General features: G+C 47.4%; 1 protein-coding gene across 1 annotated transcript; it reads left to right on the top strand.

Annotated features, from left to right (window-relative positions):
* Positions 1-1621: 1621 nt before the first annotated feature.
* CDC37L1 (cell division cycle 37 like 1, HSP90 cochaperone) lies at positions 1622-24805 on the top strand. The gene is made up of 7 exons (XM_054178677.1): positions 1622-1778; positions 3888-4169; positions 6568-6655; positions 7930-8045; positions 8353-8475; positions 9320-9475; positions 24034-24805. Exons 1-7 carry the CDS (start codon positions 1674-1676, stop codon positions 24133-24135), a joined length of 972 nt encoding a protein of 323 aa, XP_054034652.1. The 5' UTR covers positions 1622-1673; the 3' UTR covers positions 24136-24805.
* The last annotated feature ends 2530 nt before the right edge of the window (positions 24806-27335 follow it).

The following is a 27335-nucleotide window of genomic DNA, read 5'->3' as shown; positions in this document are numbered from 1 at the left end:
GAAGATAGAGATGGGGAGCAAAATAAAGCCACCCTAGTCCAAGAAGAGATAGCGGCCTGCTGCACTACTTAGACATACAGATGTCTCTGGGAATGGATGCCATGCACCTGAGGGTACCAAGGGAGCTGGCAGAAATGCTTACCATGCCACTTTCCATCATATACCAGCAGTCATGGCTAACCAGGGAGGTCCCAGCTGACTGGAGATTGGCAAAGATGACTCCCATCTACACGGAGGGCCAGAAGAAGGATCCAGGGAACTACAGAACTGTCAGCCTGACTTCAGTTCGAGGGAAGGTCATGGAGATCATCCTGGGTGCCATTATGCACCCTGTGCAGGGCAACCACGGGATTAGGCCCAGTCAGTATGGGTTCATGAAGGGCAAGGTGGCCCAGTTAGTGAATGAAGGAAAGGCTGTGGATGTTGTTTGTCCGAACTTTAGTAAAGCCTTTGACACTCTCCAATGGAATCCTCCTGGAGAAACTGGCTGTACATGGCTTGGATGGGTCAGTGCTTCACTGGGTTAAAAACTGACTGGGTATCTGGGCCAAAAGAATGGTGGTGAATGGAGTTAAATCCAGTTGGTGACCAGTCACAAGTGGTGCTTCCTGTATATATTGTAAAATACCTGTATTTGTTGTGTTACATGTAATCTGCTTCCTATATGTGCTTGTAAATACATAGTCTGCTTTTTCTAGTTACTGAGTTAGCCACAGTTTCTTTCTCAGTGGGGGAGAGAAAGCAGAGCCTTTCCTTTCAACCCACTACAGAGGTTTAACAAGGCCAGTTGCCAGGTTCTGCACATGGGACACAACTCCATGCAATGCTACAGGGTTGGGGGAGAGCAGCTAGAAAGCTGTCAGGCAGAAAAGGACAGGTCGCCAGCCAGCTGAGTATGAGCCAGCAGTGTGTTCAGGTGGCAAAGGAAGCCAACAGCATCCTGGCCTGTATCAGCGCACTGGGTTTGGCTGAGCTGGAGTTAACTCTCCCCAGAGCATTGTTCTAGCGCCGCGTTTTGCAGTGCTATAGCTGAGTGCTGGTAACACAGCAGTGCTTTAGTTACTGCTGAATGAGCACCCAGGCTGTGTTTTTCCAACATTCCCCCGCCCCAAGAGTACACTGAGGGGTGGGCAAGATCTTGGGAGGGGACCCAGAGGAGGCCCCACACACTGTACTGCGGGCATGGACATGCCCCAGCGCCTCGGCGCTGCCACTCGGCTGACCACTGCGCTCCAGCGGCGGCTGGGCCTGGCGGGTGATACGATGGTAGATCACCCCAGCGGGCGGCGCTGCGCCTCCGAGGGGAAGGGGCAAGAGCACGGGCCGGCCAGCGGGCCTCGCCCCGCCCCCTCGCCCCGCCCCCTCGCCCCGCCCCCTCGCCCCGCCCCCTCGCCCCGCCCCCTCGCCCCGCCCCCTCGCCCCGCCCCCTCGCCCCGCCCCCTCGCCCCGCCCCCTCGCCCCGCCCCCTCGCCCCGCCCCCTCGCCCCGCCCCCTCGCCCCGCCCCCTCGCCCCGCCCCCTCGCCCCGCCCCCTCGCCCCGCCCGACGGCGCCGGCTGGGGGAGCGCGCGACCCGCTTATATTGCCGGAAGTGGCGCACTTCCTCCCTTCCGGTGGGGTGTGTAAGAGTCGCGGGCAACCGGGGTCGGCGACCGGTGGGGGATCGGCGTTGGGGATGGCGCTGTGGCTGCCGGGCTCACGGAACAGCGGCCCTCCGTCGGAGGAGGATGAGGAGCGGGAGCAGGCTCCCACTTCCCCTCGGCGCTTGCCAGAAATGCAGGTACATCTGTGCCCCCTCCCACACTCCCCCCGCCTCCTGCCGCCCCGGTAACCCCGCGCCTCTTCTCGTCCCTTGAGGCGCAGTTCCCCCGGCCGGCGCGGAGTGGAGCAAGTCGGTGCTGCGGGAGCCTCGGCTGCCCCGCGGCCGCAGCCCGACCCCGATGCGCGCAGCGGGCCGCCGGTCACCGCGGAGGCCGGCGCGTGTCGGGGCGGGAGTGCGCGGAGGGGTCCGCGTCCCTCCGGCGCCGTTTCGCCGCCCTGGAGCACGCCAGAAGGAGCAAATACGCTGCCGCCGTTGAAGGGGGCTGGGTGGGATCTGGTGGCCGCCCCCACCCGTGGGTAACGATTGTAGGTCTGACAAGTGGTATGGAGGGCGCTGGGTTGAAGTTACCCCAGCATACTTAAGACTTACAAGCAGACAGATTTATGGACGGTGTGTTTCTGTGTTGCCTTGGGCAAGTCGACATTTTATGAATGCATTGTGAGAAATTACATATGGCCTTGGAAGAAGGTGCCATTACATTGGTTTCCCAAACAGTGACATTTTCCTCTTGTTAAAAAACCCACAGACACTGTACTTCCCAAAGCAGGTGTGAGTGTACCTGCCTGCATTCAATTTTCTTCCCAATAAGGTTTCACAACTTGTTTTGCTCTTTGTGTCCCTCATCCAGAGGTTATCAGCACCACAAATTTCGCATGGCGCTGGAAGGCTGAGTAAATAATGCATATAAAAGCTTTTCCTCTATGCCCTGAGGGGTAGCATAGCCTGTGCTTTAGAGGATTATTTTGTACTTTACTGAATTTGACATCTTAAAACACACCTGGAAGAGAGAACACACCAGGCAGAGAGGGACCTGGGGGTGCTGGTCGACGGTAGACTGAACATGAGCTTGCAGTGTGCCCAGGCAGCTAAGAGGGCCAATGGCATCCTGGCCTGCATCAGGAACAGTGTGGCCAGCAGGAGCAGGGAGGTCATTCTGCCCCTGTACACTGCACTGGTTAGGCCACACCTTGAGTACTGTGTCCAGTTCTGGGCCCCTCAGTTTAGGAAGGATGTTGTCTTGCTGGAGCGTGTCCAGAGAAGGGCAACAAAGTTGGTGAGGGGCTTGGAACACAAGCCCTATGAGGAGAGGCTGAGGGAGCTGGGGTTGCTTAGCCTGGAGAAGAGGAGACTCAGGGGTGACCTTATTACTCTCTACAACTGCCTGAAGGGAGGTTGTAGACAGACGGATGTTGGTCTCTTCTCCCAGGCGGCCAGTACCAGGACAAGAGGACACAGTCTCAGGCTGCGCCAGGGGAGGTTCAGGCTGGATGTTAGGAAAAAGTTCTATACAGAGAGAGTGATTGCACATTGGAATGGGCTGCCTGGGGAGGTGGTGGAGTCGCCATCATTGGAGGTTTTCAGGAGAAGACTTGATGGGGTGCTTGGTGCCGTGGGTTAGTTGTTTAGGTGGTGTTGGATTGGTTGATGGGTTGGACGCGATGATCTTGAGCGTCTCTTCCAACCTGGTTTATTCTATGTATGTATTCTAATATAAGCATTGATCCTTAAAGGGGTTGCTTTTCTCTCCCAGCTATGTGGTGACCTCAGTAGATTTGCTTGTGCTGGGCCTCAGCCACTTCATAACTTAAATTATTCCACTTTCACTGTCAGTTCAAAGGAAGATGCTGGATATCTGTTAAGCACTAGTCTATACTGGAGTGCAGTCAGCAGCAATTACTTTGTGATCTGACACCGCAAAATTAATGCTTTTTTCTCAGAAGTATCTATTCAGAATATTCTTGCACTTGGCTGTTGCTAGCTTTGCAACCCAGAGATAGCCAGAGGGGTTTCAGCTGTGTCAGAAGTATCTTTACAGTTTTGAGACTATTAGTGATAACAGTATATGATCCATGATTTTGCAAATGCAATTGGCGAAGTTAGGATGCATTAGAAATATTTCCAAAAAACATCTGGCTGCCCCATACCATGCTTCATCACTCCTGTCTGTATGATGCTGTATATCTAAGGTGCCTTCTGGGTGCATTGTCTTTGGGATTTTTGCATGTCTGCTCCTATACAAAGTCAATGGACAGTTTTCTCCTAATAAATGTCTCGTTCTCCACACAGACATACAGCCAAGGGATTGAATTAGCCTGCCAAAAAGAAAGAGAGTTTGTGAAGCACTCTGTAGAATGCACATGGAACCTAGCAGAAGCCCAGCAAAAACTTGGAAGCTTAGCACTGCATAATTCTGAATCCTGTGATCAGGAGTTAGCTCAAGCAAAGACTGAAGCTGCAGAGTTGAGATGGAGAGAGGAAGAGTGGAGAAGAAAAGAAGAAGCACTAAACCAGAGCGAAAGACAGAATCTATGGAATGCAGACCCTGTTAGTAAGGAGGTTTTTAATAAGGTATGACTCATATCAGTGTGCATGGAGAGAAGTCTTAGCCTCGTTTTTCCTTTCACTTGAGTGTCTTCTGTGTTCAGTACAGCACAGAACCACAGTATATGTGAAATTATTTTTTTTTCCTCTTTTCTTACTTTTCCTCATGAAAGGGAGCAAGCTGCACTCATGCAAATTTGGAAGTATTTCTCTACCAGAACTATGAATCAGAACTTGCTTGGGTCATTTAGATACTGGATATGAACCAGCAATGTACATTTGCAGCCCAGGATATGGTTGTCCTGGGCTGCATCAAAACAAGCATAGTCAGCAAGGCCAAGGGGAGCAGTTTTACCTCTCTGCTTTGGCTCTGCTGAGACACAAACTGGGGTATTGTGTCCAGCTCAAGTCCACAGCATAGGAAAGACATGAATCTGTTGGACTGAGTCCAGAGGAGGGTCACAGAAGTGGTGTGGTAGTGTGAAGTTTTAATCCACCACACAAAGCACAGCTAACTCAGTTGGAGAAGCAAATGAAAAGCTGTATTTTATAAGCAGAATGAAATGCAACAGATTTATACAAAATATACAGTATTGACAGTATATACAAAAATATACAGGAAAGAACCTAACAAAGAAACTTTCTCCCCCCCCTTCTTGTCCAAAGCTTACTAAAGAAAAAAGGAGGGGGGGGGGGGGGGAAGAGAAATGGATAGTAAGGGAAACTTTTGTTAGCTCAAAGCAGTTGTTAAAGCTAGTTTTCTTATTGGTTTCAGTCTGTGACCGTTTGAGGCTGTGCCTTTAAGGAAGGGGCACACTGGCTAAATGTCTATAAAGTATTTTGATATTCTAAACGAATTTCATTGGCCAGGTAAGGTGGGAGGTGAGATTGGACCCAGCGCAGCTGGGACTTTCTCTCAGTTTCTCTTCCTTCGCTGTTCCTTTCGGCTGGACTGCTGCTGGGCTTCTGGCCAGCTAAGATAAGATACTGACTCCTGTACCAGGCCTCTCTTTCTTTCCTGCGCTGTTAACCATCCTTGTCTCTTTTCTACCTCTTTTGGGGGAGAAAGGAGGTAGGGGGGTGAAGGGGGCACAGGGGGAAGCCCCCTCTGTGGGGGGTCTGGTTTCTGGTTGAGTTCATTTGCTGTATATTCCTGTATATATTGTAAAATACCTGTATTTGTGGTGTTACATGTAATCTGTTTCCTATATGTGCTTGCAAATACAGTCTGGTTTTTTTTCTAGTCACTGAGTTAGCCATGGTTTCTTTCTCAGTGGGGGAGGGAAAGCGGAGCTTTTCCTTTCAACCCACCACACAGTCCAAGGTTAGTTGCATGCAGGCTGGCCAGGAACAGAAAAAAGAAGACTGAAGACTGAGTTCTTAAAGCTACATTCTACTGAAGTACCAACTAAATTCATTTAGAATTGTCTTTGTTTTCCTTTTATACACCTAAACATTCAGCTGGAGAACTCTGTTGCTATCCTTTTCTTAAAGGCACAGCCTAAAACTCACAAGTGGCCAGAGCACTGGAACATCTTTCCTGTAAGGAACAGCTGAGAGTTAGGGAAGTTCAGCCTGTGGTGGAGAGCCTTTATTAATTGTATTGTGGCCTTTCTGTACTTAAAGGGGGTTACAAGAAAGATGGAGATCCTTTTTTATTACTCTTTTTTATCGTGGCTTGTAGTGATCAGACTATAGAGTGATGGTTTTAAACTGAAAGGGTACATTAAGGACATTTTTTTATGATGGAGATGCTGAAACAGTGGAACAGATTGCCCACAGGATTTGTGGATGCCCCATCCCTGGAAGCAGTAGAGGACAAGTTGAGTGTGGCTTTGGGCAACCTGATGTGAAAGATGTCCCTGCTCTTGGCAGGGTGGTCTTTAAATGTCCATTCCAACCCAAACCACCATGATTCTGTATAGAGCAAGTACTGCCAAATGTGCTGAGGAATAGCTTCTTCACATGAGGAGTGTTTTACTGTGCCAAACTCTTAAAATGTGACATTGTTAGTTTGCATCTAACAATGACTCTAACACAGGTTATTTACCACAAATCACTTTTTACTATTTTTAATACAATCTCAGCTTTGCTTTCACAGCTTAATTTGGACAGCTAGTGTGTCTCCTGTTTTCACCAGTTTAGCTGCATCCAGGCTGCAATGTACGTGATTCTCATTTGTTGACAGATCAGTACATTCCTACCTGAGGAAAGATGTTTCTCAAAGTTCTTTGGTCAGACTATAGTGAGACTTTCCAACCCTATTGTAAGGTATTGCACTTTTTGAAGAGAACCTTGTGAAGTGTATGACATGACTCCAAAATGAGAACATAGCCCTTTGAATAGTAGCAAATGTAATACTTTTTGGTGATACATGGGAGTATGTCTTGAGTTTCTGTGACAGTACAATTTTTCTCTTCCTCAGAGTTTAATTAATCAAAAAAGAAAAGAAATAGAAGATGATGTGTCTGAACCACTTATGCAGAAACACGAACAAAAGATTAGACACTTTGGTGAGTATGCTTTGTCCAACATTCTGCGTTTCAGACTTATACAGAATTTGAGTGGGTTTGCTTCTTACTGTGCAGAATGAATGCTAACAAATTAAAGACATGCTAACAAACTGTTCAGCTTTAATTTGTCAGGACAGATAATGTCAAAGCAGAACAACATATAAACTGTAGAAGCTTATTAGACCCTGTAAGCAGCTGTGACTGACTTTTTTTCTTTGGTGAAAAATTAATGCTTAAATGAGTGTAAGCCCTAAAGACCAAGTTCTGTCAACTTCCTTTGCTGCTCAGAAGGAAGAGACAGGGACATGCATGGAAATGGAAGTTGTATGTGTAGAATGTCACGGGATTATCCATAGCTATCTCCTTTTATTAAACGTTTTCCTTGTAGCTGTTGAGCTACAGAGTAATGACTAAAGAGTAACGACTGATCAAATGCCTAGAAATGCCTCTGTGTGCATGAAATTACGTGTTTCTTAAAATTGTATCTAATTATCCACTAGGTGTCACTTGAGCTCTGTCAAAATTGTTGGACCCAGTGAAGCACAAAGCAGATCTTGTAAAGTAATCCAAAAATGTGGTGGTTCTCTGCAGTGCTTTCTGTGGTAAATTATGGGCTGCTTTCAATCTGTGGTGTAGTGTAACCATATTTGGAATTTCAGATCAAGAGCAGCACCGAGTTGGCAAAATACAACTATTTTTTTTGTAGAAACTGATTGTTGCTAAGCTGTTTGTCTTCTAAGGATCTGAACTATTTTAAAGGAAGGGTTTCTAGTCCTGTTAATCTTAGCAAGCCTTGCAAGTACCAGGTTGAAGTACAACACTCTTAAGAGTATGCGGACAGCAGCGATAGGCCCAGGTGTTTTCAATATCTGAGCTGCTAAGTGTAATGACAGTGGAATCAGAAGACTTCTCCACTGCTGTGCATTTCAGCAGAAAAAAAGAGGCTTTCTTGCAGGCCTCCTAGCTAAGAGTTAGGTAAAATACTTTTGTCTAAACTAAACTACTAAAATGCAGGAAATGCATTAAAATACGGGAAAATCTGACTGTTAAAATCTACTTTTAGACTCTTTGAAGTCTGGTTATACCCTCTGGTAATGCTCTTTTTGTGTTGGTTAGATATATAAATAAACCTCCAAATTTAACTGCATGCCGGCATTCTGAAGTTAGTGAATTGCAAAGGTGTTATATATACTGGTGTGTCAATGCAAGTAACTTCCTTGCTGCATTAAATAATTTATCCATTTAGAATATCTTAACTACGTTTCTCTTATTAGGTATGCTGAGCAGATGGGATGATAGTCAAAGATTTTTGTCTGATCACCCATATCTTGTATGTGAAGAAACATCTAGATATCTCACATTGTGGTGTTTTCATCTAGAAAGTGAACAGGTATGAAGGTGTGAATTGTTTGAAAGCATACAGTTTGCCGTTTGCACTATAGAAAAGCTAGCCAACTTGATCAGCTCTTTTAACTGTGCCTTCCACCCTCTCTGCCTCACTGAAGGAAAAACTCCCTAGTCTGCTGCCACATGAGTATAGTTATAACTAATGATCAGTTCCCTTGCATCCCTGGTGTGTATCAGTTATCATCTGTTTAGGAACTAGAACAAAAGGAAATTACGCTGACTTTCAGAAATACAATCACAGGAACTGTCTCTAAATCATAACTTTAACTATTTTTTTTTTCCCCCCCCAGAAAACAGCTCTGATGGAGCAAGTAGCACACCAAGCAGTTGTAATGCAGTTTATTATAGAAATTGCCAGAAACTGCAATGTGGATCCAAGAGGCTGTTTTCGTCTCTTTTTCCAAAAAGCCAAAGTAAGTTGGCTTGGGTAACAATGGGAGAAACTCTTGATATTTTACAAAGGACCTGTGTTTTAGAGAAGTTTTATTCTTAACCATAAGAGGCAAAATACTCTATTGACTAAGACTTGTGGAAGAGTGTTTTACTAGCATTAGCAGTTCTTTTCTAGATGGAATATGTTGGTGTAATTTCAGTTCTGAAAAGGAAAGTTTAGTGGATTTTGGTTATCTCGGAGGGAAAGCAGAGTACAGGAAGGGGACAGCAGGGCTGTTACAGAGGAGTAATAACTAACAACACCAAATACAGGCCAGTTTAAGAACTGATTTTGCCTAATTACATCTGTGTTCAGTGTCACAACTTTCCATTTCATCTGCGATTCACGGTGGGGCCCAAGATAGGATCCTATTGTTGCTGAAATACAGCAAGCCAGAGCTCTGCAGGAGAAATACAGTCTGTGAATCAGTTTCAGTCTTCCTGCATTCACTTACTGTAATTGATGGTTCTTAATATTGCCTAAAGGAGTTAAAGTGCAGGTCAGTTTGTGCTTTACCTTTGACCAGTGTGCTACAACAAGCACCCATTCTTCAAAGCATACTGGCTGTTGAAATAAAAGAAGGGCTAATATAGGATGTCCTTAAATAAATCAATTACTTTACTCCTGTATACAAAATACTACAGATCACCTTAAAATCTACCTGAAACTTCATTTTAAATGGACTAACATCATTCTTGAGTTGTTCATGATTGTTATTCCCCAAAGGGTATAAAATGCATTACTGCATGAGGTTCTTTCAGCATTCTGTACTTACAGCGCAAAAGTAAATCTTGATGTGCATGCATTTATTTTTCTCTTTGTAGACAGGAGAAGACTATTTTGAGGCTTTCAAAAATGAACTTGAAGCTTTCAAGACGAGAGTGAGAATTTGGTCACAATCACAGGGCTTTCAGACTATGTTACTACGTGATCTCAGTGTCAATCCTGGTCTTGTAGGAGAGCTGACTTCTTTTTTACAGGTATGTTTGTTATTTCTAGGAATTCCACTTGAAGCAGGATTAGGTCCTGCCTTAAACTATACTTACTTGAAACAGAGGATTATTTGTGGAACTGCTAATACTCAGGCTATATCTTGCAGTATTAATGTGCAAGGCATGTATGGGCTTTCTTTTCACTGTCTGGAATTTAGAAAGCATCAACACCAGGTCAAAAGCATTTGTTAGATCAGTGCCCTTGTGTTTGCATGCTTAAGATAAACACTGTATCATAAAACTGATCAGAAGCTAGAATTGTATTTGGCGTACCACATGTAGTGAAATGAGCTTTCAGTGTAAAATGACAAATCCTCTTCATGGCATCATTCAGGTAAGTCAAGCCTAAGGAAAGATTTCTGATGAGAAAACTTGGGGCACTTAGGTTGTTGGGGTTTTGGGTTTTTTTACAGTACTAGTGATGGCCACATTCTGGAATGAAGAAACAACTTCAAAGATTATGAAAAATGCAGTGTTAGGCAATGGGTCACAGCTGAAACTGCCTCCTTTAAATAATTGAAGTACCTCTCAAATAAGATACTGCAGCTGAATTTTAAGTAATCATATAGTAAATTGCTAGAAATACTGAGAATAAAAACAAGCTGTGCCATCAAATTTAAAGAATTCCTGACGTGAGGTGATATTGGTTGAGGAATTTTTCAGAGCTTTTCTTACTGTTGCAAATTTGTCTCATTTTAGAGTGGACAACATGAAGCATTCAACTTAATCTAAAATCTGTTTCACTGCCTCACATTGATGTGGCTTCAGGCCCAGCTGCAGCTGACCTACACATGGCAGCTCACACAGTTGCCCCCCCACCCTCTCCTCTCCAGTAGGATGGGAAAGAGAAATGGGGAGCAAAATGCAGAGCTCCTCACATTTTGGGATAAAGAGTTTAATAGAACAATAACTTCTTGATGCATGTAGTGGAGGAGCCAACAGGGAGAGGTACACTGCTGGACCTTGTGTTGACTAAGAGATGGACTGATTGGGGGCATTGAGGTTGGGAACAGCCTTGGTGACCGTGATCATGACATGGTGGAGTTCAGGATTATACAGGGTAGAAGTAGGGCAGTAAGGAAGATTACAATCCTGGATTTCTGCAGTGTTAACTTTGTACTCCTCAGAGTTATACTTGCAGGAATCCCACGGGCTAAGACTCTGGAGGGTAAAGGAGCCCAAGAAAATTGGAAGGCAACTTGAGATACTTTAAAGGATGTTGTTGGATTATGTAGGAGAAAAATTAGGCAAAAGCCCAGTTAGAACTCCAGCTGGCCACTTCTGTAAAGGACAGTAAAAAGCATTTTTATAAATATATTAATGCAAGAAGAACCTCCACTCCTTATTGGACCTGTAATTAAAGATGAGGAAAAGGCTGAGGCACTAACTACCTTCTTTGCCTCCATTTTCAACAGGAAGCCAGGAGGACCTCAGAATAACTGGCCTCCTGAACTGGTAGATGGGGTCAGGGAGCAGTGTAATGCCCCAGAAATCCATGAGGAATTAGTTCAGGACCTGCTGAGCCACTTGGACACTCACAAGTCCATGGGACTGGATGGGATCCATCCCAGGGTGCTGAGAGAGCTGGCAGATGAGCTGGCCAAGCCACTCTCCATCATTTTCCTCCAGTCCTGGCTCACTGGAGAGGTCCCAGATGACTGGAAACTGGCCAGTGTGATGCCCATCCACAGAAGGGACGGATGGAGGAACTGGAAACTTCAGCCCTGTCAGCCTGACCTCGGTGCCAGGGAAAATTTATGGAGCAGATGATCTAGGGGGTAATCACAATGCACCTGAAGGATGGGCAAGGGATCAAGTCCGGCCAACATGGATTTAGGAAGGGCAGGTCCTGCCTCACCAACCTGATCTCCTATGATCAGGTGACTGCCTGGTGGATGTGGGGCAGGCTGTGGATGTAGTCTACCTGGACCTCAGCAAGGCCTTTGACACCATCCCTCACAGCAAACTCCTGGCCAAGCTGTCAGCTCATGGCCTGGATAGCAGCACTCTGTGCTGGGTTAGGAACTGGCTGGAGGACCGAGCCCAGAGAGTGGTGGTGAATGGTGCCACATCCAGCTGGCAGCCAGTCACTAGTGATGTCCCCCAGGGATCAGTGCTGGGCCAAATCCTGTTGAATATCTTTTTTGATGATCTGGATGAGGGGATTGAGTCCATCATCAGTAAATTTGCAGATCACACTAAGCTGGGGGCAGGTGTTGATCTGTTAGAGTGTAGGAGAGCTCTGCAGAGGGAACTTGACAGGCTGGACAGATGGGCAGAGGCCAACATGATGGCATTTAACCAGTCAAGTGCCAAGTGTTGCACTTTGAGGAGAGGCTGAGAGAGCTGGGATTGTTTAGCCTGGAGAAGAGGAGGCTCAGGGGTGACCTCATTGCTCTCTACAACTATCTGAAAGGTGGTTGTAGCCACGAAGGGGTTGGTCTCTTCTCCCAGGCAAATAGCAGCAGAACAAGGGGACACAGTCTCAAGCTGCACCAGGGGAAGTTTAGGCTCAAGGTGAGGAGAAAGTTCTTCACAGAGAGTCATTCATCATTGGAATGGGCTGCCCAGGGAGGTGGTGGAGTCACCGTCTTTGGAGGTGTTCAAGAGGGGTTTGGACATGGCACTTGGTGCTGTGGTCTAGTCTGAGGTCTGTGGTGACAGGTTGGACTCAATCTTTGAGGTCTCTTCCAACCTTAGTGATACTGGGATACTGTGATACTTTGGTCACAACAACCCCATGCAGTGCTACAGGCTGGGGTCAGGGTAGCTGGAGAGCAGCCAGGCAGAAAGGGACCGGGGAGTAGTGGTTGACATCTGGCTGAACATGAGCTAGCAGTGTGGCCAAGAAAGCCAATGGTATCCTGGCTAGCATTGGGAGTAATGTGGCCAGCAGGAGCAGGGAAGTCATTCTGCTCCTGTACTCAGTACTGGTTAGGTCACACCTTGCATATTGTGTCCAGTTCTGGGCTCCTCAGATTAAAAAGGATATTGAGACACTTGAACGTGTCCAGAGAAGAGCAGTGTAGCTGGTGAGAGGTCTTGAGCTCAAGCCCTATGAGGAGAGGCTGAGGGAGCTGGGGTTGTTTAGCCTGGAGAAGAGGCTTACTGCTTTCTGCTGCTACCTGAAAGGAGGTTGTAACCAGGTGGGGGTTGGTCTCTTCTCCAAGGCAACCAGCACCAAAACAAGAAGACACAGTCTCAAGCTGTGCCAGGGGAACTTTAGGCTCAAGGTGAGGAGAAAGTTCTTCATAGAAAAGTAATTTGCCATTGGAATGTGCTGCCCAGGGAGGTGGTGGAGTCACTGTCCCTGGAGGTGTTCTATAAAGGATTGAATGTAGCACCTGAAGCCATGGTTTAGTTAGTCATGAGGTGTTGGGTTGTAAGTTGGACTTGATGATTTCTGAGGTCTTTTCCAACGTTACCGATTCTATGATTGTGTGCTTCTGGAGGTCATCTTAGGCCCTTGGAAGAGAAGATGATGATCAGGAGCAGTCAGCATGGATTTACCAAGGGGAAATCATGCTTGACTAATCTGATAGCTTTCTGTGATGTTGTATCAGAATGGGTAGCTGCAGGGAGACCAGTGGATGTAGTCTACCTTGACCTTAGTAAGGCTTCTGACATTGCCTCCCAATACCATCCTTGTGAGCAAGCTGAGGAAGTGTGGGATAGAAGAACAGAGAGTGAGATGGATTAGGAACTGGTTACAAAATAGAGTGCAAAGAGTGGTGGTGAGTGGTGCCAAGTCCAGCTGCAGAGCTGTAACTAGAGAAGTCCCCCAGGGATCAGTGCTGGGTCTGGTCCTGTTCAACATCTTCATCAATGACATTGATGAGAGAAGAGACAGACAGAAAGACAGAGTGTCTGCTCAGCAAGTTTTCTGATGATACCAAACTGGGAGGCTTGGCTGATACACCTGAAGGCTGTGCAGTGATTCAGTGAGACCTGGACAGACTGGAGAGCTGGGCAGAGAGGAACCTCATGAGGTTCAACAAGGATAAGTGCAGAGCCCTGCATTTGGGAAGGAATAATAAACTGCACCAGTACAGGTTAGGAGGTGATCTGCTGCAGAGCAGCCCTGTGGAGAAGGACCTGGGAGTCCTGGCGGCTACCAAGTTACCCATGGGACAGCAATGTGCCCTTGCGGCCCAAGAGGGCCAATGGTATCCTGGAGTGCATTGAGAGGCGTGTCCAGCAGATCAAGGGAGGTTCTCCTCCCCCTCTACTCTGCCCTGGTGAGAGCTCCCCTGGAATACTGCATCCAGATTTGGGCTCCCCAGTTCCAGGGGCACAGGGATCTACTGGAGAGAGTCCACCAGAGAGCTACCAGGAGGATGAAGGGAGTGGATCATGTGTGGTGTGAGGAGAGACTGAGAGCCCTGGGGCTGTTTAGTCTGGAGAAGAGTGAGAGGGGATTTAGTAAATGTTTATAAATCTCTGAGGGAGGGTGTCAAGAGGGAGGGGGCAGGCTCTTCTCCATTGCACCCTGTCGTAAGACAAGGGGTAAGGGATATAAACCACAGCACAGGAGGTTCCACCTCACCATGGGGGTCACAGAGCACTGGAACAGGCTGCCCATGGAGGTTGTGGAGCCTCCTTCTCTGGAGGCTGTCAAGACCCATCTGGATGTGTTCCTGTGACCTGTGCTAGATTTTATGTTCCTGCTCTGGCAGGGGGTTTTGGACTTGATGGTCTTTGAAGGTCCCTTCCAAGCCCTGACATCCTATGATCATATGAAGGTTCTACACAGAGAGAGTGATTGCCCATTGGAATGGGCTGCCTGGGGAGGTGGTGGAGTCACCATCATTGGAGGTGTTCAGGAGGAGACTTGATAGGGTGCTTGGTTGCATGGTTTAGTTGATTAGGTGGTGTTGGATGATAGGTTGGACACGATCTTGAAGGTCTCTTCCAACCTGGTTTATTCTATTCTAAATAGGTGCATAACTAAAAATGAGGAAGTAGGTTCATCTATTACCATGACCTGGCTTTCTAAGTACGTGGTCTGGTGCAGGGTCCTCCCCTTACACATGGCTCTGAATTGAGCCATTTGAATGTCAGCCTTTACAGCCTCCTACGATCCTACTACAAACAATGAAGGAACAACTGGAATAGCAACAGTAATGAACTAATATATAACAAATAGTGATATGGAATGCAATGCTCTCACCTAATGTCCTGACCTATTGCCAAGGGAGAACCACTGCACACACATCCCTCCCCTCTTGAATAGCCCACATATTTGAGTTGTGCAATATACTACTGGGTGGCTCTGCTGCTGTCCTGGGTGTGGCTGATGCCAGCTTTTTGTTAAGGAAATGAACCCTGTCCTAGCCAAACCCCGGATATTATCTACCCCTTATTCTGCAACATCCACTTCATGCCAAGCAAAGGTATTTGTTAACAGTCAATATTACACTATTTAATTCACTGACTGATCATACCCAAATTAAATTGCCTTGCAGCACACAGACTACTGCAGCCTCCTACATCACTTGCGAGCTCCACCCAGGTCCCTGGGCAAAAGCAAGCCCATGGATGAGTTTTGCCTGAAGCAGGACTAACCTAGAGCGTCTTCCGTAACACATTTTTCATGTGCAGTATGAGGATATTGTCCCTTTCTGCAGTAAGTGGGAGTTTTGATGGGGCAGTGCCAGCTCAAATGGCAGATCCTCCAGTGTGAACTAATCAGGTGGCTTGCTCTAAATGTTTCTTCCTATTTTACAGATTCCATCCCACATTGCTTTTAGTGTAGTCTTTTGCAGTCCATTGTAGTGTTTGATCTTCCCCAGTGTGGTATGTGGTAGGGGATGAGATATACCCACTCGGTGACACACTCTTCAGCTCAGGAGTCTGAAGCTTTTTCAGTCCCATTGTCTGACTTAATTCTCTCAGGGGGCTATGTCACCATAAGATCTGGGATGGTGTTCCAGGCAGTGGCATGGGACAGGTTTGCTTCCACCAGTGGGAGTGTCATAACTTGCCTTTACATGTTTTATGGGAGGATGAAGGCAATCTGCCAGACCTCTGCATATTTGTATTTAAATCATCCCACATACCACAGAGGCTTTAACCATTTGGCTTGATTGATTGCAGCACATGTTTTGTATTCATGGATAACCTGTGCAGTAGTGTCCATGGTTAAGTCAGTCTCAGGTCCAGCTATATGTTGCATCTCTTCCTTAATGACTCAAGGTGTCATGGGCCCACTGAGCTGTGAATCATTCACCTTGCTGCCAATCCAAATCCTACTTACTCCATATGGTATCAGTTGCATGGTGGGTAGAGGAGACCATCCCTTTGAATATCCAGCCCAGCACTGCTGGCTGTGCTTCAATACTAACCTTTTCTGTGACAGCTTGAATTCCATATTGTGGTGGGTTTAGAGGCAGACCCCCTCCCCACAACAACCATCCTCTGCTACCAAGAATGTGCTGGGTTGAGGCAGCCCCCTCTCTCCCCACCACAGGCAGGAATAAAAACACTCAGACAAACGGATTGCAAAAGTGATGAAAGTTTAAATAGAAAGCAGTGAATGTTACAGAGAACCCAAAGCACAGTGACAAAGAAAGATCCCAAAGCAAACCCAGAGGCATCCCATTCCCACCTGAGGGTACACCCGAGACCCTCAGGGCTCCTTCTTCCCCCTCCCTCTGCTGGGCTAGTCTCAGCTGGCCGGGCCTGAGACTGCCCATCCCCCCGTGGCCTTGGGCCTAGCCAGGCCCAAAGCCAGCAGACATCTCCCCCAGTTACCGGCTGGCGGAGGAGGAAGAAAAAGAGAGAGTGCTAGACTCCGCACTGGATCTTATAGTGGTGCAAAGAATTATGGTAGGAAATACATGCAATTTCCTGCGTCCATCCCTCTGGGCTGGACTTCTGGACACAGGAAATGAACACACCAGGGGGGCACCCAGCTCAAACTGCAACACGCCACCCCTTATTTCATACCATAATCTTTGCACCTAAACACATCATCAAATCAGAAATCTCCTGATGACATGTCTGGTGAAGTCCACATCTTCATCTGGGCGTCCACTCAAACAGTCTTTCCTTCAGGCTCAAGTGTCAGTCCATTCCAGTTCTTCTTCTCTCATCTAACGGAACCTCCCGCGATGCAGAGTTCACTCTTCTGCAGTGCAAGCTCTTCATGGACATCCTGGTCACCTGGAAAGAACCTCACAACTTCTCAACCAAACCTTCATTCCCATCTCTATCTACTCAGCGGCATATTTCCACCCCTGGGGCAAGCCAGTCAGAACAATCAGGCTCTGCTGCTTCTCCACCCCTCCGGGAAATAGCACGCTGAGCCTCTCTCAACACCGCACGGACCTATCCCAAGCCCAGTGCTGACCGCTTTCAGCCGCGGCCCGAGGCTCCACAGACGCATGCCACAGGTACACCGCCCCTCCACTGGGCGTTCGCGTACCGCAGATGTGGCAGCTCCAAGTACATAGCCCCACCCCGGGAGGGGAGGGGCTGCTCCACAACCTGCTGAGAAGGAGGGAGGTGGAGCCAGGTGCTAGGCGCCATTTTCGGAACTCGTCCGAAAACGTCGGGGAAGAGAACAGGGCTGGCCCCGCCGCAGCCCGAGTGCACGGCCGGGGCCACCGTCGCCGCCCCGGGCGCACGGCCGAACCCGCCACTGCCACAGCCCGAGGAGGACGGCCTGAGCCGCCATCGCCACTCCGAGCGCACGGCCCGGCCCTCCGGCGCCGCAACCCGATCATACAGCAGGGCTCCAGACACCTCTACCGCCGCGGTACAGAATCAAAATTGCCTCCACCCCTCGGGCATTCAAACGGCTCCTCCAGAGAAAGCCATAAACGCGTCCCCAGGGCCCTTGAGAACAGCTTTCGAACTGAGTTCCCGTTCGCCCTTCCTGGGTATCAGGAGCCGGGCTCGCCCGCTCCACTGCGGCTGGCCCTACCCCGCAGCGAGAACAGACCTGACTTTGATCTGCTCACCGCTGCCCCTTCCGCCACTTCACCCCCCGCCGCTTCTGCCGCTCCGCAGAGAGTAAAGGTGGAGGAGGGCATGTCCCGCATTCTCAAGCGATGCCCCAGTTCCGATGGTTAAGAGCCACCCCTGCTTGAAATAGCAGGAGGGGCTCTGTGCCACCGGCCACGCACCAGGTGTCCCCCTGCAATCCACAAGAACTCACACAATCGCCCCAACAACAACACTTTGAGCCCCAACTGCCAGAAAACCAGAACGACGCCCAGAACTAAATTTAAACTCTCTTATCTTTTGCAATCCGATCTGCAGAATGTGCACAATAGCAAACTCCTCTCCTGCCTGGCTCGCCAAGAATGTGGTGGGTTCAGAGGCAGACCCCCTCCCCACAACAACCATCCTCTGCTACCAAGAATGTGCTGGGTTGAGGCAGCCCCCTCTCTCCCCACCACGGGCAGGAATAAAACACTCAGACAAACGGATTGCAAAAGTGATGAAAGTTTAAATAGAAAGCAGTGAATGTTACAGAGAACCCAAAGCGCAGTGACAAAGAAAGATCCCAAAGCAAACCCAGAGGCATCCCATTCCCACCTGAGGGTACACCCGAGACCCTCAGGGCTCCTTCTTCCCCCTCCCTCTGCTGGGCTAGTCTCAGCTGGCCAGGCCTGAGACTGCCCATCCCCCTGTGGCCTTGGGCCTAGCCAGGCCCAAAGCCAGCAGACATCTGCCCCAGTTACCGGCTGGCGGAGGAGGAAGAAAAAGAGAGAGTGCTAGACCCCGCACTGGATCTTATAGTGGTGCAAAGAATTATGGTAGGAAATACATGCAATTTCCTGCGTCCATCCCTCTGGGCTGGACTTCTGGACACAGGAAGTGAACACACCAGGGGGCACCCAGCTCAAACTGCAACACATATACAGGCAGTATCTCTTTTTTCAGCTGGAGTGTAGTTGGCCTCAGATCTTTTGTATACCCAACTTCAAAATCCTAGGTGCTGGCTGTGGGTCTCCCTGGGTGTTCCCTGACAGAGGCTCAAGGCAGGACCATTCTTCCTGTCTCTGGTGTAGAGCATGTTTTTAATATCTTGTCCTGCCCAGACTGGCCCAAGGGCTACTGCATGCACACTCTCCTGTTTGCTCAAAGGCCTGTCCCTGCTCAGGGCTCCATTAAAATTGTTCTGGGTCACTTGGTAGAGAGGCCTCACAACTGGGCTGTAGTCTGGGATATGCATCTTCCAGAAACCTACAACCCCGAAGAAAGCCTGGGTTTCCTTTGTATTGTTGAGCAGAGACACAGCTGCTGCCTTGTTAATCACATCTGTTGGGATCTGATGATGCCCATCTCTCATGAATAAGGGGGAATAAGGTGATAAATTAATAATAATTATTTATTCATTTGGCTCTGCCACCCTCATAATATGATACAAATGTTATAATGGTGTGGTAGCTTGGTTGATGGTTATCTTCCCAACAGGAATGGTTACAGATTGTTTGAAAATAGTATTGGGAAAAGATAGATCCAAAAGTACCAGTAACATCCCACTTACAAAAGGAACTTTCCCAGGGCTTAGGAATATGTCAAATACAATGCTGTTTGCTGATTGTGGGAATTCCTCTTTTGGTCCCTTTTTATCAGGGAATTCTATACTGCTACAGCTGCTTAGTCCACATGAGTGGTGGGGAAGACCTGAAAGAAAGAGCTCACTCACTCCACAACTGAGCTGTTCTAATGAAAAGCCAAATCTAATTGTCGCAAGTCGTAAGGAGAGCATGTCCAAAGCCCAGACAAAAGAAGTGGGCATCAGGAACAGATAGCATCTGTCCTTTGCCCAGCCTTGTTCCCAGCATGACTTCTGTGTCTTATTGTGCCCGGCAGGGCATGTGGCTTGGGGGCAGGGCTTGTATGAGTCTTACTGACCCATAGTCCTGGGTGGGGGAAGGTGTCTCCACCTGACTGCCTCTGTCCCAGCTTCTCTGCTCCCACCCATCCTGTCTTGGTGGGGATGGGCTTTGAATGTACCATCTTGACATTTTATCTCTAAAAACTGGGATCTTCTGTGCAGATGGCAAAACCATCTTTCAGGAGGCTCTGGACTATTTTCTTCCCTTTCTATGCTGTCCTATACAATGATGTCATCAATGTATTGAAAGTGTTCTGGAGTACAGTCTTGACCAGTCCATGACAAATGGTGGGGCTGTGTTTCCACCCCTGGGACAGTCAGTTCCAGGTGTACTGGATGCAAACTGTGGTTTGCGCTTTGGTGCTGTAGGAATGGAGAAGAACACATCACTGATACATACATAGAATACATACATACATAGAATAAACCAGGTTGGAAGAGACCTTCAAGATCATCACGTCCAACCCATCAACCAATCCAACACCGCCCAAACAACTAACCCACGGCACCAAGCACCCCATCAAGTCTTCTCCTGAAAACCTCCAGTGATGGCGACTCCACCACCTCCCCAGGCAGCCCATTCCAATGGGCAATCACTCTCTCTGTATAGAACTTTTTCCTAACATCTAGCCTGAACCTCCCCTGGTGCAGCCTGAGACTGTGTCCTCTTGTTCTGGTACTGGCCGCCTGGGAGAAGAGACCAACATCCATCTGTCCACAACCTCCCTTCAGGTAGTTGTAGAGAGTAATAAGGTCCCCCCTGAGTCTCCTCTTCTCCAGGCTAAGCAACCCCAGCTCCCTCAGCCTCTCCTCGTAGGGCTTATGTTCCAAACCCCTCACCAACTTTGTTGCTCTTCTCTGGACTTGTTCCAGCAAGTCAACATCCTTCCTAAACTGAGGGGCCCAGAACTGGACACAGTACTCGAGGTGCGGCCTAACCAGTGCAGTGTACAGGGGCAGAAAGACCTCCCTGCTCCTGCTGACCACACTGTTCCTGATGCAGGCCAGGATGCCATTGGCCCTCTTAGCTGCCTGGGCACACTGCAGGCTCATGTTCAGTCTACCGTCGACCAGCACCCCCAGGTCCCTCTCAGCCTGACTGTTCTCCAGCCACTCTGACCCCAGCCTGTAGCTCTGCATGGGGTTGTTGTGGCCAATGTGCAGAACCCGGCACTTGGATGTGTTCAATCTCATGCCGTTGGACTCTGCCCATCTGCCCAGCCTGTCGAGGTCCCTCTGCAGAGCCTCTCTACCCTCCAGCAGATCAGCTCCTGCCCCCAGCTTGGTGTCGTCAGCAAATTTACTGATGATGGACTCAATGTCCTCGTCCAGATCATCAATAAAGATGTTAAAGAGCATGGGGCCCAGTACCGATCCCTGGGGCACACCACTGGTGACTGGCTGCCAGCTGGATGTGGCACCATTCACCACCACTCTCTGGGCTCGGCCCTCCAGCCAGTTCCTAACCCATCTCAGTGTGCTCCCATCCAAGCCATGGGCTGACAGCTTGGCCAGGAGTTTGCTATGGGGAACGGTGTCAAAGGCCTTGCTGAGGTCCAGGTAGACTACATCCACAGGCCTGCCCACAGTTGTGGTGTACCACTTGGCTGCCCACAAGGGAGGGGGACCCCAGAATTCCCTGGGACAAAAGACCTGCAGTAGATGCTTACAAAAATTAGATATTGTAATTACTCACTGATCCTGATACCTGGTGGCACACGTTAAGATCTAGACAAACCAAAATGGCATTGACCACGTGGAAGCTGCAGGAGCACCGTTTCACTTTCTGTTGGTGTCTGCAGCTTACTGCTGAGGCAGGATTTGCTCCCAAAGGATCTGTAGCTGAAAGCTTTGTAGAGGTTTCTCAACTGTAATCCTTTTGTAGCAGCGCTCGCTCCTTGCTCCAGTCAAACGAAGCTGTCCCGGGGACTCAGCTCCTCTGGGGTTTCGCCTCTCGGCCTAGCAAGATGCGTGTCTGATCCTGGGCTTTACAACGCTGAAAAATAGCGAGGGGTCTTTGCTGTCTTGTCTGGGTAAACTGAAACACCGTTCGGCTTCCAAGTGAAGCTTATGGTTCCTTCCAGAGCGTGGACAATTGCAAGACCACGCTCTGGCACTTTGGGCTGGTACTTAAGAGATTTCCCAAGGCAATAATGGCCAGTAGCAACACAGATCGAGGGATAAAACCCTGACATTACAACCTATAGAAAGCCTTCTTTCCAACTGTGGCCAAAAGCACGCCCACCTGGCTCATTCTGGCTCTGAAACATACTCAAGCAAGCCTAAAGAACCAACTCTACTCGCTTCTGCCTCATTGTCTGGTTCAGAGCAACTTCGAGGCTTTTTTGTCCATTCAGGACACATGCTTTGGTCAGATGTTCTGTTTTTTTCAATGCTTTGTGCCCCACACTGCATGCTAAAAAGGGCCTATTGTAGTTTTAAGCCAAATAGAAACTGAGCCCCACTTGCTGGAGAACTGACCTCTCACTCCAGTTGCTCCCTGGATGTAATGGGTATGAGGTCAGTATGGTATAGAATACCCCACTGGCTGGTTCAGCTGGCTGGCTGGGGTGTGGCTCATCCCATATTCTTGTGAAGTTCTTCTTATCTTCTCATCCTATCTGAACCCAAGATACTCCATTTTGCTGGAAAGCTGGGGCTACAAAAATAGTAGTTACAGCATCTGAGGCACAGGGTTGGTGTGAGGAGGAAATGGGGCAAGGTTCTGCTTTACTCTTCATCAGCCAGCTCCTAATGATTTGATACATGAGATGCCTGTTTGACAGCCTGTCCCAGAGATTCAAAATGGCAATTAAACAATATTGCATTATGCCAAAGTCTGTGGATTTGGGGTTTGTAATTGATTTCAGATGGCTGGGCCAAAGAGTTGTGGTAAGCGGCGTTGAATCCAGCTGGTGGTCAGTCACAAGTGCTGTCCCTAAGGCTTGGTATTTGGGCCAGTTATGCTTAATATCTTTATCAGTGATTTGGATAAGGGGATTAAGAGCAACAAAGTTGGTGAGGGGTTTGGAGCATAAGCCCTACAAGGAGAGGCTGAGGGAGCTGGGGTTGCTTAGCCTGGAGAAGAGGAGACTCAGGGGTCACCTTATTACTCTCTACAACTCAGGGGTGACCTTATTACTCTCTACAACTACCTGAGGTTGTAGACAGACAGATGTCGGTCTCTTCTCCCAGGCAGCCAGTACCAGAACAAGAGGACATAGTCTCAGGCTGCGCCAGGGGAGGTTCAGGTTGGATGTTAGGAAAAAGTTCTATACAGAGAGAGTGATTGCCCATTGGAATGGGCTGCCTGGGGAGGTGGTGGAGTCGCCATCACTGGAGGTTTTCAGGAGAAGACTTGATGGGGTGCAGTGGGTTAGATGTTTGGGCGGTGTTGGATTGGTTGATGGGTTGGACGCGGTGATCTTGAAGGTCTCTTCCAACCTGGTTTATTCTATGTATTCTATTGAGAGCACTCTCAGCAAGTTTGCAGATGACACTGAATTAGGTGCGAGTGTTGATTTGCCCAAGGGTAGGAAGGCACTGCAGAGGATCTAGACAGGTTAGACTGATGGGCTGATGCCAGTGGAATGAGGTTTAACAGGACCAAGTGCACTGTGGTCACAGCAACCCCAAGTAGTGCTGCAGGCTTGGGTAAGAGTGGCTTGAAAGCAGTCCAGTTTAAAAGGATCTGGGGGTACTGGTGTACGGATGTCTGAACATGAGCCAGCAGCACACCCAGGTGGCCAAGGGGGCCAATGGTGTCTTGGTCTGTATGAAGAACAGCGGGAGCGGGAGTAGGGAAGTGGTTGTGCTTCTGTACTTGGCCCTGGTGAGACCACAGCCCAAGTACTGTGCTCAGTTCAGGGTGCCACAGTATAAGGACAACACTGAAGTCCCACAGTGTGTCCAGAGAAGAGCAGTGAGGCTGGTGAGAGGTTTGGAGGGCACGGCATATGAGGAGTGGCTGATAGAACTGGGGTTGTTTAGTCTGGACAAGAGAAGGCTAAGGGGAATCTTAATTGCTCTCTACAACTAACTGAAAAGGAGGTGGTAGTGAGGCTGGTGTTGGTCTCTTCTCCCAAGTAACTAGCAATAGCATAAGAAGAAAAGGTCTTCAGTTGTGCCAGGGGAGGTTTAGGTTGGATATTAGAAAAATTTTCTTTACTGAGAGAGTGGTGAGACATTGCAACAGGCTGCCCAGGGCGGTGCTGGAGTCACCATCCCTGGAGGTGTAGATGTAGATGTGGCACTTCAAGGTACAGTTTAGTGGTCGTGCTAGTTGGGTTACAATTGCACTTGATGATCTTAATAATTCTGTGATTCTGATTTGTTTTTTTTATTTTGGGTTGTGTTTTTTTTTCCCACTTGTGCAGATTCTTTTCCACCCCCATCTCATACATTTTGGTGTCATAGCTGAGTGGGAGGCAGGAGGTGAAAGCAGCCAAGCCCTCCCACAGCGCTGGGTTGGGGAATTGGTGGTGGGCAGCCCTTTGGTTTCATCCTTCCATTAACTTCCCTGATCCCCTTGGGTGGGAAATGGCATACCTACAGATGGGAGCAAAGAAGTTTGAGGAGAAATAATGCTTTTCTCAGGAAGAGTGGATCCTTGAGGTCACTTTCAACCTGGTATTCATTGATTCAGTAATGGTTGAAATTATGGAGAATTAAGCTGTCATTTTTTTTCTCGCAGAACACAAGTGATCTACAAGGTTCCATAAGCACAGATGCCTGCAGTTTAAACTCTGTCATACAAAGAGATGAAGAAGAATCCAAAATGATGGACACAGTATAGTACTTGTAAGACTGAAGCCAAGTACTCTTTTATGTTGTTGTTGTTTTTTTCCTTCAAAGAAACAAACATGGCTATTTTCTTGACACTTACTTTTCTGGGTACTGCACTTTATTTTTGGTGTCAGATTTTTGTTGGTTTTGTTGTTTGGGTTTTTTGGGGGGGAAGGGATTTTGAAGGGTGAGTAATTAAGAAAAACTTGTTACATTGTTTGAAAATGTGCTGCTAGGTTTTTGGTTGTCCTTGAAGAGCAGGGTTTTCAATATTGCCGAATGTGAAACTGGATGTGTTTTCTGCTACTAACCTTGCCTTTAATGACTTTAGGAATTAAAGTATGAAAAAAAAAAATCTGCACAAATACTATGTTTACAAGAAGCAGTAGATTCTTGGTAGAATCTGCTATTGTCTTACTACAGATGTGGACATGTTTTCTTCTATGAGTATTGGAGATCACAACTGTATTGATGCTACCTTGCTGATATTATAAGCTCAAATTTGGTTATCACTAATAGCAATAAATCAGTATCTGGTATCAGTATTTCAGATCTGAATGGATTCGATTAAAATACTGGCTTTCTACCTCTACTTAAGGGGATTTAAATGTTAAATTGTGCTTTCATTAAACATAACTGTTTTGTCCTAAAATGTGAGTGGTATTTGTTTACATACGCGTGTTGGATTGTGTGATTTCTCAGACTATGACTCTTCATGTTCTTAAAGCTAAGTCTCATTACTGGAAGAAATTTGATGGAGGGGATTGGGGTAACTGGAACTACAAAGATGAGCTAAGACTTCATTTAAAGTTTTGATGTCATTCATATAGAGTAAGATGTCATGAAGGGTATGAAAGGTATTTCATATGGGTTTCTGACACTGCCAACTCAAGTGTAAAATCAATAAAAGCTTCCTGTTTGATCTGGAAATCCAAATACTGTTTCTAGACAAGGCCTTCCACAGAACCTTTGCAATTCAGAATGCTGTTCTTTTCCAACTTGTTGCTAACAGCAGTTCTATATATAAAAATGTATACAGCAGATGGGAGACTACAGTGAAGACAACTCACATCTCAGATGATGGTATTGGTATGTACTCTCTAGCACTTCTTTGGCAGACACAGGATAAAGGAGAAAACAGCAACTCTGTTCCAGGTTGCAAATTGGAGGTAACTAGCTTTATGTATGTTGGACACATACTCTAGACAGGCTAAGTAAATACTGCTTCCTCCTTAATAATTAGCTAATTATTTAAAGGAAAGTAAGGGAAACTACTCACTTCATGGTTTTAACTGAATATTACATACACGGATCACAAGGGTGGTTAGCAAGTGACCTGCAATTACTACCATTAGCAGCAGAGCTACATCAACCTAGACACCTGTGATATATTGAAAGTTAAAAGTTTCTAATGGGCTGAAACTGGATGGTCAGGGAATATGTACTGGGAAAGCTTTACAAATTTTACATTGAGTTATTAGACTCGTGTCTCAACATTGATAAGGCTAGATGTGCAAATGCAGTCCATGCTATGTCAGCACCACAGTTGTGGAGCTGTCTACAGTTACTGCAAAAGGAAGCTGGGACCTGCATTAGCAGGACACAATTGCTTCTTGCCTAGACAGAGCTGTGTGTTCCTCAGGTTTTGCTGACTCCCTGGAACTCTCAATCTGGGGAGCATAAAACAAAAACAGCTAGGAAAGTTCACTGAACAATGGCAATGTCTGGACTATTAAAAAGTGTGGCCTGTGAAGGTTTGTAACTGCAGCTTTCTAGTGACTAAAATAAAACAGCTGGTCAAGAGACATAAAATAGTTGTATGAAGTCAGGAGAACCAGTCCAATCACCACAGTAAAACTTGCTACACTAATACAAGAAAGTTAGTTTGACCATTGGAAATGGTGGCAATGGCATCAATGAGAAGTTCTTTTTACAGGCATAGTAGAAAAGACACATTTACTGTCAAGATCAGCTAGTTTCAGGTTTACCAGATTACACTTAATCTGTTTAGTATCTGCTGTCTTTTTATTAAGAATCTTACACATGTGCACAGAGGCTTTACCAAATGTGTTACAAATCATCGAAACTCCATTTCTCGTGCCTGCAAGGTAGCTGCTCTGAGGGCTGAAATATAAACATAGTAGTAAGGCAAGTTACCCAAGCAAATGTTAAGGGTCATTTAAGCCTGCCAAAGGTGACTGTCTTCCTTGATCTCAGCCTATACACATGCCAGGTCTGGTCTGAAATAGCCTTTTGCAGAATGGCTCCTCACAGCTTCTGGCTGGCCCCAACCAAGGGGAAGCTTTACAACAGACAGGGAGGCCAATGGGCCAAGGCTAATTGTATGAAGCTACAAAGCCAAGTGCCAGGTCCTGCACCTGGGTCACAACCACCACATTGTAAGTTACAGGCTTGGGGATGTGTGGTTGGAAAGCTGCGGTGGAGAGGGCCTAGTGGTATTGTCAACAGTCAGTTGAACATGAGTCAGCAGTGTGCCCAGGTGGCCAAGAAAGCCAAGGGCATCCTTGCTTGTATTAGAAACACTGTGGCCAACAGGAACAGGGAGGTGATCATAGCCCTGTGCTCAGCACTGGTGAGGTCACACCTTGAGGACTGTGTTCAGTTCTGGGGCACTCACTATAGGAAAGATACTGAGATGCTGGAGCTTTTCCAGAGAAGGGCAATGAGGCTTGTGAAGGGCCTGGAGCATATGGCCTATGAGGAGCATCTAAGGAAGTTGAGGTTGTTGAGTGGAGAAGAGGAGGCTCTCTACACCTACCTGAAGCAAGGAGCAGGGCAGCCCTATTCTCCTTGATGACAAGTGACAGGACTAGAGAAGCTAGTGATAAACTGCACCAGGGGAGGTTTAGGCTGGATATTAGGAAATATTTTTTCACTGAAAGGGTTCTCAAACATTAGAATACTCTCCTCAGGGCAGTGGTGAAGTCACCACCCCTGGGGGTGTTGAAACCGTATGTGGATCTGGTGCTTAGGGACATGGTTTAGCATTGACACTTCAGTGTGGGATAAAGGGTTGGACTGGATGATCTTTGAGGTCTCTTCTAACTGGACATACTCTGTGATTCTGCAATCACACGTTCCAGAAACATGCTTTCCTGTCCTTATTATTGCTTTGCACAGTGTTTCTTGAGCAAATCACTCAACATGCTTTGCAGTTATGCTGTATTCTGAAACATGTTTCCTTCAGCA

Source organism: Dryobates pubescens, chromosome Z (genome assembly GCF_014839835.1).
Source record: "Dryobates pubescens isolate bDryPub1 chromosome Z, bDryPub1.pri, whole genome shotgun sequence".
Taxonomy (NCBI): domain Eukaryota; kingdom Metazoa; phylum Chordata; class Aves; order Piciformes; family Picidae; genus Dryobates; species Dryobates pubescens.
The sequence above is the reverse complement of the archived record's forward strand: the minus strand, read 5'-3'. Positions and strand labels throughout refer to the sequence as shown.

Bases quoted from the DNA above. Each gene is read 5' to 3' on its own strand.
- CDC37L1 (XM_054178677.1), top strand. From the start codon at position 1,674: ATGGCGCTGTGGCTGCCGGGCTCACGGAACAGCGGCCCTCCGTCGGAG. The intron at 4,170-6,567 runs GTATGACTCATA...TCTCTTCCTCAG, and splicing joins GTAAGGAGGTTTTTAATAAG to AGTTTAATTAATCAAAAAAG. The intron at 8,046-8,352 runs GTATGAAGGTGT...TTCCCCCCCCAG, and splicing joins TTCATCTAGAAAGTGAACAG to AAAACAGCTCTGATGGAGCA.